Below are 16,040 nucleotides of genomic sequence, written 5' to 3' on the forward strand. Positions count from 1 at the left end.
TAAAACACAGATTTTATAGAAGGTAGAGTTTTCCAAAACTCCTGCCATTTGGGCGATACACACACACACACACACACACACACACACACACTCACACTCACACACTCACACACTCACTTGTGATACTTTAAGTAGACTCACTTTTTCCCCACTTAAGTTATCGTGTGCGTGTATAATATAAAGGCTTCTATATGTGTGTGTGTGCGTGCAGATCAGTACCTTAAATGAGAGGCCAGTGTTTTTGCCATCTATAGGCTACTGTCTAGGAAAACAAAACACAGAAGAGAAAAAAGCCCTCTCAGCCCATAATAACCTTCAGAAGCCTCTGAGCCTGAAGCCAGCTCTTTGGTGGACGGGGAGATGGGACGTGTCAAAGGGTGGTGAAAACACACGTCCACCCCACTGAGACTTTCTCCTGGAATGGAAGCAGGAAGATTGAAAAAGAACTGAAAGGAACTCCTTTTCCTACAGCTTCCACTGTGACTGAGTGCTGTAGATGGAGGGTCAGTGGAGGTGGAGGGGAGGGGGTGCTCCAGAAGCCAAGGCTTGGGCACGATGCCGAGGCAGTAACACACGTGGAAGAGCAGCCAGGTGGGCTAGGGCTGGGTCCTGGAGGCATCAGATGCCAGACCAAGGGGCTTAGGCAGCTGTGGGAGGCTAGGGGGAAAGATCGGGGCTCCAGAGGTCTCCTCCTCCTGTTCCCAGGTGACACTGCACAAGGACCCTGTACGGAGTGACTTCGGTTTTAGTGTCTCAGATGGCCTCCTGGAGAAGGGCGTCTATGTCCACACTGTGCGCCCTGATGGGCCAGCTCAACGTGGGGGTCTCCGGCCCTTTGACAGGGTCCTCCAGGTAATGCTGGGTGGTGGCACTATCGATGGAGTGGCCGTTCCTAGCCCCATAGTGGGGAGAAAGCCTGACTTCTACGTTGGCTGAGTGGCCTTGAGCAGGTTGCCTCCTCTCTCTGAGCCCCAGGTTTCTTTTTTTTTTTAAAAAATAATCCTGTATTTTTTATAGATTTAATTAATTAATTAATTAGTTTGTTTGTTTTTGGCTGTGTTGAGTCTTCGTTGCTGTGCACGGGCCTTCTCCCGTTGTGGTGAGCTGGGGCTACTCTTCGTTGTGGTGCGTGGGCTTCAGTAGTTGTGGCTCACGGGCTCTAGAGTGCAGGCTCAGTAGTTGTGGCGCACGGGCTTAGCTGCTCCATGGCATGTGGGATCTTCCTGGACCAGGGCTCAAACCCGTGTCCCCTGCATTGGCAGGCAGATTCTTAACCACTGCACCACCAGGGAAGCTCTGAGCCCCAGGTTTCTTATCTGAAAAAAGGGAATGACAACACAGTTGTATTGGTGAGGTTAGGCTAAATTATGCTGCAGGAACAAACAATCCCAAATCTCAGTGGTTTAATACACATGAACATTTATTTATCACTTATATGATATGTCCACTGTGGGCCAGTGTGGGCCTTGCTCCACCTGGATTGGTGGAGGCTCCACCCTCTAGTAAATGCCTCGGACTTCATGGCAACTAAGTCATGTGATCTCACTAACAGCAAGGGAGCCTGGGAAATGTGAGTGGGCAGATAGAAGCTGTGGGGCATCCCTGGCACACCCTTTCCCATGCCCCACATTCTAGGCAGGAGGCTCAGCGTGTGGTCTGCTTGTGATGTTAAAAAATGGAGACAGTCTCTAGGTCCATCCACGTCTCTGCAAATGGCACAATTTCTTTCCTTTTTATGGCTGAGTAATATTCCATTGTATATATGTACTACATCTTCTTTATCCATTCCTCTGTTGGTGGACATTTAGGTTGCTTCCATGACCTGCCTATTGTAAATAGTGCTGCAGTGAACATTGGGGTGCATGTGTCTTTCGGAATCATGGTCTTCTCTGGGTATATGCGCAAGAGTGGGATTGCTGGGTCATATGGTAACTCTATTTTTAGTTCTTTAAGGAACCTCCATACTGTTCTCCATATTGGCTGTATCAATTTACATTCCAACCAACAGTGTAAGAGGGTTCCCTTTTCTCCACACCCTCTCCAGCATTTGTTGTTTGTAGATTTTCTGATGATGCCCATTCCGACTGGTGTGAGGTGGTACCTCATTGTAGTTTTTTTTTTTATATATATACAGCAGGTTCTTATTAGTCATGAATTTTACACACATCACTGAATATGTGTCAATCCCAATCACACAATTCATCCCACCACCATCACCACCCTCCTGCTGCTTTCCCCCCCTTGGTGTCCATACGTTTGTTCTCTACGTCCCTGTCTCAATTTCTGTCCTGCAAACCAGTTCATCTGTACCATTTTTCTAGGTTCCACCATATATGTGTTAATATAAGATATTTATTTTTCTCTTTCTGACTTACTTCACTCTGTATGACAGTCTCTAGGTTCATCCACATCTCAACAAATGACCCAATTTCGTTCCTTTTTTGGCTGAGTAATATTCCATTGTATATATGTACCACATCTTCTTTATCCATTCGTCTGTCAATGGGCATTTAGGTTGCTTCCATGACCTGGCTATTGTAAATAGTGCTGCAATAAACATTGGGGTGCATGTGTCTTTTTGAATTACGGTTTTCTCTGGGTATATGCTCAGTAGTGGAATTGCTGGGTCATATGGTAGTTCTATTTGTAGTTTTTTAAGGAACCTCCATACTGTTCTCCATAGTAGCTGTATCAATTTACATTCCCACCAACAGTGCAAGAGGGTTCCCTTTTCTCCACACCCTCTCCAGCATTTGTTGTTTGTAGATTTTCTGATGATGCCCATTCTAACTGGTGAGGTGATACCTCATTGTAGTTTTGATTTGCATTTCTCTAATAATTAGTGATGTTGAGCAGCTTTTCATGTGCTTCTTGGCCATCTGTATGTTGTCTTTGGAGAAATGTCAATTTAGGTCTTCTGCCCGTTTTTGGATTGGGTTGTTTGTTTTTCTAATACTGAGCTGCATGAGCTGTTTATATATTTTGGAGATTAATCCTTTGTTGATTCGTTTGAAAATATTTTCTTCCAATCTGAGGGTTGTCTTTTCGTCTTGTTTATGGTTTCCTTTGCTGTGCAAAAGCTTTTAAGTTTCATTAGGTCCCATTTGTTTATTTTTGTTTTTATTTTCATTACTCTAGGAGGTGAATCAAAAAAGATCTTCCTGTGATTTATGTCAAAGAGTGTGCTGCCTATGCTTTCGTCTAAGAGTTTTATAGTGTCCAGCCTTACATTTGGGTCCTTAATCCATTTGGAGTTTATTTTTGTGTATGGTGTTAGGGAGTGTTCTAATTTCATTCTTTTACATGGAGCTGTCCAGTTTTCCCAGCACCACTTACTGGAGAGGCTGTCTTTTCTCCATTGTATATTCTTGCCCCCTTTGTCATAGATTAGTTGACCACAGGTGCATGGGTTTATCTCTGGGCTTTCTATCCTGTTCCATTGGTCTATATTTCTGTTTTGGTGCCAGTACCAGACTGTCTTGATTATTGTAGCTTTGTAGTATAGTCAGGGAGCCTGATTCCTTCAGCTCCATTTTCTTTCTCAAGATTGCTTTGGCTATTTGTGGTCTTTTGTGTTTCCATACAAGTTGTAAAATTTTTTGTTCTAATTCTGTGAAAAATGCTATTGGTAATTTGACAGGAATTGCATTGAATCTGTAGATTGCTTTGGGTAGTATAGTCATTTTCACAATATTCTTTCAATCCAAAACATGGTATATCTCTCCATCTGTTTGTGTTGTCTTTGTTTTCTTTCATCAGTGTCTTATAGTTTTGTGAGTACAGGTCTTTTGCCTCCTTAGTAGGTTTATTCCTAGAGACTGTCATATAGAGTGAAGTAAGTCAGAAAGGAAAAAACAAATATCATATATTAACACATATATGTGGAATTTAGAAAAAAAGGTAGAGATGAACCTGTTTGCAAAACAGAAATAGAGACACAGATGTAAAAACAAACATATGGACACCAAGTGGGGGTGGTGGTGGGATGGATTGGGAGATTGGGATTGATGTGTGTACACTACTATATATGAAGTAGATGGCTGGTGAGGGCCTACTGTATAGCACGGGGGGAAAAAAAGGTCCAGTCTGTTTGCAGGACATATATTAAGTTAACCTTAAAAATGCATTCCAATATACATGATGTGCAGACAAATACCGTTTTTTTTTTTTTTGTTTTGTTTTTTTGGTCTGTATTCACTTCTAGTCCTTGAAGGATGTGGAAGATGGGTTATTTTTTTTTCATTTTAACATCTTTATTGGAGTATAATTACTTTACAATAGTATGTTAGTTTCAGCTTCACAACAAAATGAATCAGTTATATATATACATATGTTCCCATATCTCTTCCCGCTTGCGTCTCCCTCCCTCCCACCCTCCCTATCCCACCCCTCCAGGCGGTCACAAAGCACCGAGCTGATCTCCCTGTGCTATGCGGCTGCTTCCCACTAGCTATCTACCTTACGTTTGGTAGTGTATATATGTCCATGCCTCTCTCTCACTTTATCACCGTTTACCCTTCCCCCTCCCCATAGCCTCAAGTCCATTCTCTAGTAAGTCTGTGTCTTTATTCCTGTTTCACCCCTAGGTTTTTCATGACTTTTTTTTTCTTAAATTCCATATATATGTGTTAGCATACGGTATTTGTCTCTCTCTTTCTGACTTACTTCGCTCTGTATGACAGACTCTAGGTCTATCCACCTCATTACAAATAGCTCAATTTCGTTTCTTTTTATGGCTGAGTAATATTCCATTGTATATATGTGCCACATCTTCTTTATCCATTCATCCGATGATGGACACTTAGGTTGTTTCCATCTCCTGGCTATTGTAAATAGAGCTGCAATGAACATTTTGGTACATGACTCTTTTTGAATTATGGTTTTCTCAGGGTATATGCCCAGTAGTGGGATTGCTGGGTCATATGGTAGTTCTGTTTGTAGTTTTTTAAGGAACCTCCATACTGTTCTCCACAGTGGCTGTATCAATTTACATTCCCACCAACAGTGTAAGAGGGTTCCCTTTTCTCCACACCCTCTCCAGCATTTATTGTTTCTAGATTTTTTGATGATGGCCATTCTGACTGGTGTGAGATGATATCTCATTGTAGTTTTGATTTGCATTTCTCTAATGATTAGTGATGTTGAGCATTCTTTCATGTGTTTGTTGGCACTCTGTATATCTTCTTTGGAGAAATGTCTATTTAGGTCTTCTGTCCATTTTTGGATTGGGTTGTTTGTTTTTTTGTTATTAAGCTGCATGAGCTGCTTATAAATTTTGGAGATTAATCCTTTGTCAGTTGCTTCATTTGCAAATATTTTCTCCCATACTGAGGGTTGTCTTTTGGTCTTCTTTATGGTTTTCTTTGCTGTGCAAAAGCTTTTAAGTTTCATTAGGTCCCATTTGTTTACTTTTGTTTTTATTTCCATTTCTCTAGGAGGTGGGTCAAAAAGGACCTTGCTGTGATTTATGTCATAGAGTGTCCTGCCTATGTTTTCCTCTAAGAGTTTGATAGTTTCTGGCCTTATATTTAGGTCTTTAATCCATTTTGAGCTTATTTTTGTGTATGGTGTTAGGGAGTGATCTAATCTCATACTTTTACATGTACCTGTCCAGTTTTCCCAGCACCACTTATTGAAGAGGCTGTCCTTTCTCCACTGTACATTCCTGCCTCCTTTATCAAAGGTAAGGTGACCATAGGTGCGTGGATTTATCTCTGGGCTTTCTATCCTGTTCCATTGATCTATATTTCTGTTTTTGTGCCAGTACCATACTGTCTTGATTACTGTAGCTTTGTAGTACAGTCTGAAGTCAGGAAGCCTGATTCCTCCAACTCCGTTTTTCGTTCTCAAGATTGCTTTGGCTATTCGGGGTCTTTTGTGTTTCCATACAAATTGTGAAATTTTTTGTTCTAGTTCTGTGAAAAATGCCAGTGGTAGTTTGATAGGGATTGCATTGAATCTGTAGATTGCTTTGGGTAGTAGAGTCATTTTCACAATGTTGATTCTTCCAATCCAAGAACATGGTATATCTCTCCATCTATTTGTATCATCTTTAATTTCTTTCATCAGTGTCTTATAATTTTCTGCATACATGTCTTTTGTCTCCTTAGGTAGGTTTATTCCTAGATATTTTATTCTTTTTGTTGCAATGGTAAATGGGAGTGTTTTCTTGATTTCACTTTCAGATTTTTCGTCCTTAGTGTATAGGAATGCCAGAGATTTCTGTGCATTAATTTTGTATCCTGCTACTTTACCAAATTCATTGATTAGCTCTAGTAGTTTTCTGGTAGCATCTTTAGGATTCTCTATGTAGAGTATCATGTCATCTGCAAAGAGTGACAGCTTTACTACTTCTTTTCCGATTTGGATTCCTTTTATTTCCTTTTCTTCTCTGATTGCCGTGGCTAAAACTTCCAAAACTATGTTGAATAAGAGTGGTGAGAGTGGGCAACCTTGTCTTGTTCCTGATCTTAGTGGAAATGCTTTCAGTTTTTCACCATTGAGGACGATGTTGGCTGTTGGTTTGTCATATATGGCCTTTATTATGTTGAGGAAAGTTCCCTCTATGCCTACTTTCTGCAGGGTTTTTATCATAAATGGGTGTTGAATTTTGTCAAAAGCTTTCTCTGCATCTATTGAGATGATCATATGGTTTTTCTCCTTCAATTTGTTAATATGGTGTATCACGTTGATTGATTTGCGTATATTGAAGAATCCTTGCATTCCTGGAATAAACCCCACTTGATCATGGTGTATGATCCGTTTAATGTGCTGTTGGATTCTGTTTGCTAGTATTTTGTTGAGGATTTTTGCATCTATGTTCATCAGTGATATTGGCCTGTAGTTTTCTTTCTTTGTGACATCCTTGTCTGGTTTTGGTATCAGGGTGATGGTGGCCTCGTAGAATGAGTTGGGGAGTGTTCCTCCCTCTGCTATATTTTGGAAGAGTTTGAGAAGGATAGGTGATAGCTCTTCTCTAAATGTTTGATAGAATTCGCCTGTGAAGCCATCTGGTCCTGGGCTTTTGCTTGTTGGAAGATTTTTAATCACAGTTTCAATTTCAGTGCTTGTGATTGGTCTGTTCATATTTTCTGTTTCTTCCTGATTCAGTCTTGTCAGGTTGTGCCTTTCTAAGAATTTGTCCATTTCTTCCAGGTTGTCCATTTTATTGGAATAGAGCTGCTTTTAGTAATCTCTCATGATCTTTTGTATTTCTGCAGTGTCAGTTGTTACTTCTCCTTTTTCATTTCTAATTCTATTAATTTGAGTCTTCTCCCTTTTTTTCTTGATGAGTCTGGCTAATGGTTTATCAATTTTGTTTATCCTTTCAAAGAACCAGCTTTTAGTTTTATTGATCTTTGCTATCGTTTCCTTCCTTTCTTTTTCATTTATTTCTGATCTGATTTTTATGATTTCTTTCCTTCTGCTAACTTTGGGGGTTTTTTGTTCTTCTTTCTCTAATTGCTTTAGGTGCAAGGTTAGGTTGTTTATTTGAGATGTTTCCTGTTTCTTAAGGTAGGATTGTATTGCTATAAACTTCCCTCTTAGAACTGCTTTTGCTGCATCCCATAGATTTTGAGTCGTCGTGTCTCCATTGTCATTTATTTCTAGGTATTTTTTGATTTCCTCTTTGATTTCTTCAGTGATCACTTCATTATTAAGTAGTGTATTGTTTAGCCTCCATGTGTTTGCATTTTTTACAGATCTTTTCCTGTAATTGATATCTAGTCTCATAGCGTTGTGGTCGGAAAAGATACTTGATACAATTTCCATTTTCTTAAATTTACCAAGGCTTGATTTGTGACCCAAGATATGATCTATCCTGGAGAATGTTCCATGAGCACTTGAGAAAAATGTGTATTCTGTTGTTTTGGGATGGAATGTCCTGTAAATATCAATTAAGTCCATCTTGTTTAATGTATCATTTAAAGCTTGTGTTTCCTTATTTATTTTCATTTTGGATGATCTGTCCATTGGTGAAAGTGGGGTGTTAAAGTCCCCTACTATGAATGTGTTACTGTCGATTTCCCCTTTTATGGCTGTCAGTATTTGCCTTATGTATTGAGGTGCTCCTATGTTGGGTGCATAAATATTTACAATTGTTATATCTTCTTCTTGGATCGATTCCTTGATCATTATGTAGTGTCCTTCTTTGTCTCTTCTAATAGTCTTTGTTTTAAAGTCTATTTTGTCTGATATGAGAATTGCTACTCCAGCTTTCTTTTGGTTTCCATTTGCATGAAATACCTTTCTCCATCCCCTTACTTTCAGTCTGTATGTGTCTCTAGGTCTGAAGTGGGTCTCTTGTAGACAGCAAATATATGCGTCTTGTTTTTGTATCCATTCAGCCAATCTGTGTCTTTTGGTGGGAGCATTTAGTCCATTTACATTTAAGGTAATTATCGATATGTGTGTTCCCATTCCCATTTTCTTAATTGTTTTGGGTTCGTTATTGTAGGTCTTTTCCTTCTTTCGTGTTTCTTGCCTAGAGAAGTTCCGTTAGCAGTTGTTGTAGAGCTGGTTTGGTGGTGCTGAACTCTCTCAGCTTTCGCTTGTCTGTAAAGGTTTTAATTTCTCCATCATATCTGAAAGAGATCCTTGCTGGGTAGAGTAATCTTGGTTGCATGTTTTTCTCCTTCAACACTTTCAATATGTCCTGCCACTCCCTTCTGGCTTGCAGAGTTTCTGCTGAAAGATCAGCTGTTAACCTTATGGGGATTCCCTTGTGTGTTATTTGTTGTTTTTCCCTTGCACTTTTAATATATTTTCTTTGTATTTAATTTTTGACAGTTTGATTAATATGTGTCTTGGTGTATTTCTCCTTGGATTTATCCTGTATGGGACTCTCTGTGCTTCCTGGACTTGATTAACTATTTCCTTTCCCATATTAGGGAAGTTTTCAACTATAATCTCTTCAAATATTTTCTCAGTCCCTTTCTTTTTCTCTTCTTCTTCTGGAACCCCTATAATTCGAATGTTGGTGCGTTTAATGTTGTCCCAGAGGTCTCTGAGACTGTCCTCAGTTCTTTTCATTCTTTTTTCTTTATCCTGCTCTGCAGTAGTTATTTCTACTATTTTATCTTCCAGGTCACTTATCCGTTCTTCTGCCTCAGTTATTCTGCTATTGATCCCATCTAGAGTATTTTTCATTTCATTTATTGTGTTGTTCATCATTGTTTGTTTCATCTTTAGTTCTTCTAGGTCCTTGTTAACTGATTCTTGTATTTTGTCTATTCTATTTCCAAGATTTTGGATCATCTTTACTATCATTATTCTGAATTCTTTTTTAGGTAGACTGCCTATTTCCTCTTCATTTGTTAGGTCTGGTGGGTTTTTATCTTGCTCCTTCATCTGCTGTGTGTTTTTCTGTCTTTTCATTTTGCTTATCTTACTGTGTTTGGGGTCTCCTTTTTGCAGGCTGAAGGTTCGTAGTTCCTGTTGTTTTTAGTGTCTGTCCCCAGTGGCTAAGGTTGGTTCAGTGGGTTGTGTAGGCTTCCTGGTGGAGGGGACTAGTGCCTGTGTTCTGGTGGATGAGGCTGGATCTTGTCTTTCTGGTGGGCAGGTCCACGTCTGGTGGTGTGTTTTGGGGTGTCTGTAGACTTATTATGATTTTGGGCAGCCTCTCTGCTAATGGGTGGGGTTGTGTTCCTGTCTTGCTAGTTGTTTGGCATAGGATGTCCAGCACTGTAGCTTGCTGGTCGTTGAGTGAAGCTGGGTGCTGGCGTTGAGCTGGAGATCTCTGGGAGATTTTCGTTGTTTGATATTATGTGCAGCTGGGAGGCCTCTTGTGGACCAGTGTCCTGAAGTTGGCTCTCCCACCTCAGAGGCACAGCACTGACTCCTGGCTGCAGCACCAAGAGCCTTTCATCCACAGGGCTCCTTAATTTGGGATGATTCGTTGTCTATTCATGTATTCCACAGACGCAGGGTACATCAAGTTGATTGTGGAGCTTTAATCCGCTGCTTCTGAGGCTGCTGGGAGAGATTTCCCTTTCTCTTCTTTGTTCTCACAGCTCCCAGGGGCTCAGCTTTGGATTTGGCCCCGCCTGTGCGTGTAGGTCACCGGAGGGCGTCTGTTCTTTGCTCAGACAGGACGGGGTTAAAGGAGCCGCTGATTCGGAGGCTCTGGCTCACTCAGGCCGGGGGTGGGGGGGGTAGGGAGGGTCACGGAGTGTGGGGCGGGCCTGCGGTGGCAGAGGCCAGCATGACATTGCTAGCCTGAGGCGCGCCCTGCGTTCTCCCGGGGGAGTTGTCCCTGGATCCCGGGACCCTGGCAGTGGCGGGCTGCACAGGCTCCCCGGAAGGGGGTGTGGATAGTGACCTGTGTTCGCACACAGGCTTCTTGGTGGCGGCAGCAGCGGCCTTAGCGTCTCATGTCTGTCTCTGGGCTCCGCACTTTTAACCGTGGCTCGCGCCCGTCTCTGGAGCTCTCTTAAGCAGCGTTCTTAATCCCCTCTCCTCGTGCACCAGGAAACAAAGAGGGAAGAAAAAGTCTCTTGCCTCTTCGGCAGGTCCAGATTTTTCCCCAGACTCCCTCCCGGCTAGCCGCGGTGCACTAACGCCCTGCAGGCTGTGTTCACGCCGCCAACCTCAGTCCTCTCCCGGCGCTCCGACAGAAGCCAGAGCCTCAGCTCCCAGCCCCGCCCGCCCCAGCGGGGTGAGCAGACAAGCCTCTCGGCTGGTGAGTGCCGGTCAGCCCGATCCTCTGCGCTGGAATCTCTCCGCTTTGCCCTCCGCACCCCTGTTGCTGTGCTCTCTTCCGCGGCTCCCAAGCTCCCCCACTCCGCCACCCGAAGTCTCCGCCCGCGAAGGGGCTGCCTAGTGTGTGGACACTTTTCCTCCGTCACAGCTCTCTCCCGCTGGTGCAGGACCCGTCCCTATCCTTTTGTCTCTGTTTATTTTTTTCTTTTGCCCTAACCAGGTACGTGGGGGGTTCCTTGCCTTTTGGGAGGTCTGAGGTCTTCTGCCAGCGTTCAGTAGGTGCACCGTAGGAGTTGTTCCACGCGTAGATGTATTTCTGGTGTATCTGTGGGGAGGAAGGTGATCTCCGCGTCTTACTCTTCTGCCATCTTCCCGGAAGTCCCCGACAAATAACTGTTTGACTCCACTTATATGAGGTACCTAGAATAGCCAAATTCATATAGTCAGAAAGTACACTGGTAGATGCCAGGGGCCAGTGGTTGGGGGCGGATTTCAGAGTTAGTATTTAATGGGGACAGAGTTTCAGTTTAGGAAGGTGAAAAATTCAGGAGATGGATGATGGTGAGAGTTGCATAACAATGTGAATGCACTTAGTGCCACTGAACTGTACAGTTAAATATGGTTAAAATAGTGTTTTATGTGACTTTTACCACAATAAAGAAACATTTAAAAAATAAATAAATAAGGGGCTTCCCTGGCGGCGCAGTGGTTGAGAGTCCGCCTGCCAATGCAGGGGACATGGGTTCGTGCCTCGGTCCCGGAAGATCCCACATGCTGCGGAGCGGCTGGGCCCGTGAGCCATGGCTGCTGAGCCTGCGCATCCGGAGCCTGTGCTCCGCAACGGGAGAGGCCACAACAGTGAGAGGCCCGTGTACCACAAAAAATAAATAAGATTTTTCAGATGAGAAAAAAAAATGGAGACATGCAGGTGCTGGAGGGTGAAGGATGCATGGAAGGGTTGAAAGACTTGAAATGAGAGTGCCTTCCTCTGTGTGAGTGTTAAGATTCACCCTGTGTCTGGGCTGGGCAGGGTCTGTATTTGAGGAAATTCTCACCTACTTCAGTGCATGCTGAGCTGACGCCATCTGCCCCATGGCTGTGCATGTGCAGGTCAACCACGTTCACACGCGGGACCTTGACTGCTGCCTGACGGTGCCGCTCCTGGCCGAGGCGGGCGATGTCGTGGAGCTGGTCATCAGCCGCAACCCGCTGGCCCAGAGCAGCCGGGCTCCACGAGCACCAGGCCCCAGAGGCCCACGGATGCTTTGAAGTCAGCACATGGTCTGGACACGTTGGAAGATCCTGGCGCCCACACATGCAGCCAGGCTGAAGAAGTGGCCACCCACTCATCCATCTGTCATTTGGCAGGCTCTGACCAGACTCTTCTCCATGTCTGCGGCAACAGGGGGCCGGGCCCAGTTGCGGTGATATCGAGGTCTTTCTCCAGTTGGACCTCCAAGATGCCCAGTGTGGGGCCTGCCCAGTAGGGGTCAAGGCAGGCTGCTCAGCTGGGCGTACAGGGGCTGCCCCAGGTACCTCCAGAACCCCTGGGAAGAGCGTCTAGTGCGGGGACAGCTCAGCTCCACGTAAGGAGTGTTCTCCCAGAAGAGCCATGGAGCCTGAGTGCTGTGAGGGAGGAGTGAGCGCCCTGTCTCAGGAGGTGAGCAAGGCGGGACCTGATCCCACCTGTGCGGTCGCGGGAGGGTGGGGGCTACTTCATCTGGGCAGCCTCCCACCAGGAAGGAGGCTGCTCAGCGGAAGAGTCCAGCCACTTCCCTTCTCCAGAGTCTGGTGTTCAGGGCTTACCAGCATCCCCACTTAGGAGACTCTGAACTGGGGTGTCTGGATTCCCAGGAAGCACTGGCCCTTTGAGGGGTTCTTTCATTTCTGAGACTCTGGTCGAAGCCTCTGTAGTTTGAGACCTCAGTTCTGGGCCCATTGGGCAAGCTTGGTGTCAGGCTTTGGGCTGTCAGCCCCTCCTGCTGCTTTAGTAGGACGTGTGGCCACTGGACCATATGAGTACACCCGTCTTAGCCCAGGCCCCTCAGGGTGGGTGGGAGTCATTTCAGGACAAAAGACCCAGGGGGTTCCATTCAGCTGCTATTACAGTGAAGATGGGAAAACCATGGAAATAAGTAGGATATGTAAGATGATAGAGCTCCTAGCCTAATAAATCAGTGAAGGAGGAGAGAGAAGCAGAGCCAGACAGACAGACAGGCAGGGGAGACAGTCCATCCTTTCTCACACCCAGCAGTGACAGTGTCCAAAGTGGTCATTCAAGGAAGTTGATTCTCACTTGAAATCTGGAAGCACCAGTATCCCTTAACATCGCTTTCCTCATTTTCTGCAGTCCAGAAACCCTTCTGGTTTTGAGAAGGGCCCGGGGTCTCCACCTGGTGGTCTGGGCTGTGGCCCCTGAGATGGAGGTGGGCAGAAAGGATTCAGCCAGGTCTTGGGACCTGTTCTGCGCCTGCCCAGCTCTTAACAGTGTCTCAGGAAAACGGGGTGCCCACTCCCACCTTCATCCTCCTCTACCCCTGAATCCCCTGGAGGCCTGAAAAAGGCTCTTCCACTCAAGGGACTCGATAGGGAGTCAAGACATCTCTTCCTTTCACCCTGGGTCTCTTCTCGTTGCTGTCTGAACCCCTCTGGTCTGACCCCCTCTGGACAATTAAGGGGTTGACAGTCTCTGAGTAGGTACTGGCCTGCCTGTCAGGGCAGAACCATGTCTGCCCGCTGGGCTTGGGAAAGCTACGCTCGACAGCAGCCGAGGACGATGCAGCGACCCTGAACAGTTTTCTGCCCTCCTCGGGCTGAGGCCTCTGCGGTTCCCCCAGACGTATGCAACCAGGCCCGGCGGGTGGATCTCCTGGCCACGCCGGCCTTCTTATATGCAATATTCCTCTGTCTTCTCATGGGGATTGTTCACCCCCCAGAATTGACACCTCCTGACACCTGTCCCCCAGTGAGCGTCCTGCCTGCCTATGCATTTTGGGTACAGCCCCTGGGACATGCCCCTTCCACCCCCTAAAAGCTGTATTTTTCTCTGGCTGAGATTGGAGCATATTCCTTGTATTTTTCTATATGGGGTTTTCTTAGGGCTCTCGGGAAGCACAACATGCCAAGGGGTGGCACTGTAAAGGCCACTTGGGGTCTCCTTGGGGCCCACGTGTACATTTGCCCTACCGACTTGCAGTGACGTGGGAGTGGGGGGCGGGGGGTGCTGTTGGGATGATCTTTTTAAATAAAATTATTTAAAAGCACTTGGATTAGTGTGTCTTCTTTTTAAAACAAAAAAACATAGGCTGGTGATACCTGTCTAATTAACCATGACAGTTTTCACAAAACTAGGACAAATAATCCTAAAATTTCTATCGAACCACAAAAGACCCAGAATTGCCAAAGTAATTCTGAGGAAAAAGAACAAAGCTGGAGGAGTAATCCTCCCAAACTTTACACAATACTACAAAGTTACAGTAATCAAAGCAGCATGGTATTGGCACAAAATGGACACATGGATCAATGGAACAGAAATAGAAAACCCAGAAAAAAACCCACTCACTTATGGTCAATTAATTTTCGACAGAGGAGGTAAGAATATACGATGGAGAAAGACAGTCTAGTCTATTCAGCAAGTGGTACTGGGAAAGTCGGACAGCTGCATGTAAATCGATCGATCAATGACATTAGAACACTCCCTTATGCCATGCACAAAAATAAACTCAGATTGGCTTAAATATGAGACACGACACTACGGAACTCCTAGAAGAGAACATAGGCAAAATATTGTCTGACATACAACATAACAATGTTTTCATAGGCCAGTCTCCCAAAGCAATAGAAATAAAAGGAGGAGCAAAGAAATAGGACCTAAACAAAACTTGAAAGCATTTGTGCAGCAAAGGAAAACATACACAAAACGAAAAGACAACCTGAGATGGGGAGAAAATATTTGGAAGTGATCTCATGACAAAGGCTTAATTTCCAAAATACACAAACAGCTTATAAAAAACAACAACCAAAAAAACCAATAAAAAATAGGAAGAATAAACATTTCATAAAGAACACGTACAGATGGTCCACAGACACGGGAAAGATGCTCAACATCACTAGTTATTAGAGAAATGCAAGTCAAAACTACAAGGAACTACCACTTCACTGCAGTCACAATGGCCATCATCAAAGAGTCCACAAATACTAAATGCTGCAGACGGTGTGGAGAAATAAGAATCCTCCTAAACTGTTCGTGGGGATGTACATTGGTAACAGCCACTATAAAGGGCAGTATCGAAATTACTATAAAACTAAAAAGAGAGCTACCCTACGTTCCAGCAGTCCCACATGGGGGTGTATTTCTGGAGAAATCCATGATTGAAGAAGACACATGTACCCCACTGTTGATTGCAGCACTATTTACAATAGCCCAGACACAAAAACAACCAAAATACCCACATATAGATGAATGGATAAAGAAGATATGGTACCTGTGTACAATGGACTCTTAGCCATAAACAAGAACTAAATAATGCCAAAGGAAGAAACATGGATGGAACAAGGATGATCATAGACTAAGTGAAGTCAGTCAGAGAAAGACAAATAGCATATGATATCACTTATAGCTGGAACCTAAAAAAATGATACAAATGAAATTATTTACACAACAGACTCACAGATTTAGAAAACAAACTTAGGATTCCCAAACAGGAAAGCTCAGGGGCAGAAATAAATAAGGACATTTAGATTAATATATACACAATAATATACAAAAAATAATGAACAAGGACTTACTGTACAGCAAAAGGAAGTCTACTCAACGTTCTGCAAAAACCTATATGGAAAACAAAACAAAAAAGGATATAACTATACATATAAATGAATCAGGTTACTGTACACCTACAACAAACACCACATTGTAAATCAACTGTATACCAATATACCATAAGTATTAAATTAAAAAAGAAAAGAAAAGAAATGCCTACTACATTCCCCTCCGGCCAGGGTGATCTAGGCTGGTATCATATACCCTAAGCATGAGGAGCCTTCGGACCCAAAGCTGGACTGAAGTGGAGGTGGGAGAGCAGGAGAGGATGTGCCCACAAAGGAGAATCCCAAAGAGCTGTACTTTCTGTCACTTCTCCATGGAACCACAATCACCAGCTGCAGGTGGGCCCTCCGACAGGTAAACGAAGCTGAGTGAAGCCAAACCATGGGGGACCGTCGGGGATGCAGGAGCTTCAAAAAGTGACCGAGCCTCCACGGCTGCTGGTGGTGGGGTTCCCACATCCAGCCTCCTTGCCAGGAGTCACCCCACCTACACACCGCAGCACCCGCAGCAGGGT

The 16,040-nt window shown here is 44.2% G+C and overlaps 1 protein-coding gene across 1 annotated transcript in view; it reads left to right on the forward strand.

The window, feature by feature from the left end:
• GRIP2 (glutamate receptor interacting protein 2) overlaps positions 1–12,318 on the forward strand; it is a 79,822-nt gene extending 67,504 nt beyond the window's left edge. Inside the window, exons 23-24 of the mRNA XM_060021516.1 lie at positions 706–852; positions 11,812–12,318. Coding sequence (XP_059877499.1) covers positions 706–852; positions 11,812–11,970 — 306 coding nt within the window. The 3' untranslated portion in view covers positions 11,971–12,318. The remainder of the gene's footprint in view (positions 1–705; positions 853–11,811) is intronic.
• Positions 12,319–16,040: the final 3,722 nt, after the last annotated feature.

Source organism: Delphinus delphis, chromosome 10 (assembly GCF_949987515.2).
Source record: "Delphinus delphis chromosome 10, mDelDel1.2, whole genome shotgun sequence".
Lineage (NCBI taxonomy): Eukaryota > Metazoa > Chordata > Mammalia > Artiodactyla > Delphinidae > Delphinus > Delphinus delphis.